General features: G+C 44.7%; 1 protein-coding gene across 1 annotated transcript in view; it reads left to right on the forward strand.

Annotated features, from left to right (window-relative positions):
• Window positions 1-2,971, forward strand: part of MOB3B (MOB kinase activator 3B) — a gene marked incomplete at its 3' end in the record, with an annotated part of 30,331 nt that extends 27,360 nt beyond the window's left edge. The window contains exon 2 of the mRNA XM_009078925.1: window positions 2,769-2,971. Within this exon, the coding sequence (XP_009077173.1) occupies window positions 2,769-2,971 (203 nt within the window). The remainder of the gene's footprint in view (window positions 1-2,768) is intronic.
• Window positions 2,972-3,182: the final 211 nt, after the last annotated feature.

Below are 3,182 nucleotides of genomic sequence, written 5' to 3' on the forward strand. Positions count from 1 at the left end.
GTCATGTAGTTTGGGGGGACGGTAAGGATGTTGCCAGGTCATACAGGGAGAAGATTTGAAGGGCCAGAGCCCAACTAGAACTTGATTTGGCTGCTACAGTTAAGGACCACCAAAAAAGTTCCTATAAATACACTGACATCAAAAGGAGGGTCAAGGAGTGTCTCCATCATTTGTTGAATGCAGAGGGTAGTGTAGTGACAGGGAATGAGGAAAAGGCAGAGGTACCTAATGCTGCCTTTGCCTCTGTGTTTAACATCAAGACCAGTTGTTCTCAGGATACCCAGCCCCTAGAGCTGGAATTTAGGGATGAGGAGCCCCCATAATCCAGGAGGAGATGGTTAATGACTTACTGTGCCAATTAGACACAAGTCTATGGGCCCATATGGGATCCATCCCAGTAATGAGGGAACTGTTGAAAGAATTTGCCAAGCCACTCAATCATCTACCAATAGTCCTCATTAACTGGAGAAGTTCTACCTGACTGGAAATCAGCAGATGTAACATCCATCTACAAGAAGGGTCAGAAGAATGATCTGGAGAACTACAGGCCTGTAAGTCTAACCTTGGTTCCAGTCAGAGCTATGGAAGAGATCATCCTGACTTCCATTACATGGCATATGCAAGACAACCAGGGGATCAGGCCGTCCAACATGGATTTATGAAAGAATGGTCCTGTTTGACCAACCTGGTCTCCTACTATGACAAAGTGACCTGCTTAGTGGATGAGGGAAAGGCTGTGGATGTAGTATTTCTAGACTCCAGTAAGGTGTTTTACACTGTCTCCCACAGCATCCTCCTAGACAAACTGACTGCTCATGGCTTGGATGGGTGGACTCTTCAGTGGGTAAAGAACTGGCTGGATGGCCAGGCTCATAGAGTTGTGATTAATGGAGCTAAATCCAATTGGCAGCCAGTCACTAGTGGTATCCCCCAGGGCTCAGTTTTGGGGCTGGTGATATTTAACATTTTTATTGATGAGCTGGACATAGGCATTGAGTGCACCCTCAGTAAATTTGCAGATGACACTAAGTTGTGTGGGAGTATTGATCTGCTCAAGGGTAGGCGAACTCTATAGATTGACCTGGACAGACTTGATCAATGGGCTATGGACAACTGCATTAGTTTCACTAAGGTGAAGTGCCAGGTCCTGCACTTGGGTTGCAGCAACTCCATGCAGTGCTACAGGCTGGGGGAGGAGTGGCTTGAGAGCTGTTCAGCAGAAAGGCACTTGGAGTGCAGGTTCACAGCCAGCTTAGTATGAGCCAATGGTGTGCCCAGGTGGCCCACAGGGCCAATGGCATCTTGACCTGTATCAAAAATAGTGCAGCCAGTAGGACTAAGGAAGCAATCATCGTCATGTACTTAGCATTGGTGAGGCCACACCTTGAGTACTGTGTTTTGGGCCTCTCACTTTAAAAAGGGGATTGAGGTGCTGGAGCTGTGAGACTCATGAAAGGTCTAGAACATGTCATATGAGGAACGGCTGAGGAAATTGGGTTTATTTAGTCTTGAGAAGAGGCTGCTCAGGTGTGACCTCATTGCTCTCCACAACTGCCTGAAAGGGAGTTGTAGAGAGCTGGGGGATGGTCTCTTCTACCATAACTGCAGTGAGAGGACTAGAGGAAATGGCCTTAAGTGTAGACAGGAGATACTCAGGTTAGATATTAGAAAAAGATTTCACTGTTAGGGTTGTCAAGCACTGAAAGAAGTTGCCTAGGCAGGTGGTAGAATCACCATCCATGGAGGTGTTGAAGAGGCATCTGTATCTGGCACTGGGTAATATGGTTTAGTGGTTTAGGGGTTACAGTGGTAGTGCTAGGTGGCTAGTTGGACCGGATGATCTTGCAGATCTCTTCCAACCTTTCTGATTCTGTGATTCTAAGACAAATGCTGCTGTAGCTGAGCTGAAGGATGGAGAACAGCCTCCTTAACAAGTCAGAGATCAAAATCTAAGCTAGTCCATTCCCAAGAGCCACTTGAAATTACTGTGTTCTGTGGCTGATTTATTAGGACAATCATAGAAGGAGATGGACCTTGAAGCTTTTGGAGGCAGCTCAGTGGCACACAATACCATGCAAGACCAGTCTTAAATGAAGAAATTATTGGCGCCACATTGTGAAGGTCTGCCTGTTTATTAGCAAATGTTACTTTTGCAACTGCTTTGGAGTCTCCAGCTACAAAGCAGTATAAGTTCTTAGGTGTTTTGGAAGGGCTGTTCCTGTGTCGCTTCAAGAGTTTTTCTATCAAAGAAGCAATCAGATTGGTACATGTAACTGGCAGAAAGTTGGAAGCAAAGGGGTCTGTCCTTCAGTCAGTTATTTCAAATTTGTTATTAAATTTGATGCTATGAAATGCCACTGTTGAGTAAGATAAGCAGAATAGTGTCTATTACTTCTAGGAAGGGCTCTGTATATGTCAGTTTGAGGAACAGCCATCTCATGATGTAAAGCCATTGATGTTAATCAGTCAGTGTGCACTGCAGCAAAAATCAGATTTCTGAGCCTTACAATACTGGATATTCCTCCATTAAGTTATGCAGAAAAAAAAAGATCAGTACCTGTCAGTCTTGATCCATTAAAGTTGCCTAAGGATTTGGTAATCTTTGGTGCTAGCCATCAGATAAATGTTTGCTTTAAGTGATCTTCTGGATTGGAAAGGATGCCTAGAAAATCATGACCTAGTTTGCAGTTACAATCTCACACTCTGCTCCAAAGCTCTTGTCTCAGGAGGACAGGATGGTTACGACAACCCTGCTTCTCTATTCACAGGTGTTCCCTTTCCAAAGAACTTTCTTCAGGTCTGCAAGAAGATACTCTCTCGGCTTTTTCGGGTGTTTGTTCATGTCTACATCCATCACTTCGACCGTATCGTGCTGATGGGGGCTGAGGCACATGTCAATACCTGTTACAAGCATTTTTATTACTTCGTGACAGAGCTCAACCTCATAGACAGCAAAGAACTAGAGCCTTTGGTAAGTGTGGGGTCTGGAGAAAAACTCAGACAAATTTCCCTCCTCCCTTCACTGAGTCTTTCTCACACTTGTTGTAGTGAGTTTCCTCTAGGAATAAGGTCCGTGGATCAACACAGACAATTTTTAAGGGATGAACTCTGCCTCTATGCATAGACCCATTTCATCTGCTGCAGTATTTGTGAGATGCTCAGTAGAAAGAGAAAAGTACAAT

The sequence above is a fragment of the Acanthisitta chloris genome, unplaced genomic scaffold, assembly GCF_000695815.1.
Source record: "Acanthisitta chloris isolate BGI_N310 unplaced genomic scaffold, ASM69581v1 scaffold18197, whole genome shotgun sequence".
Classification (NCBI taxonomy): Eukaryota; Metazoa; Chordata; class Aves; order Passeriformes; family Acanthisittidae; genus Acanthisitta; species Acanthisitta chloris.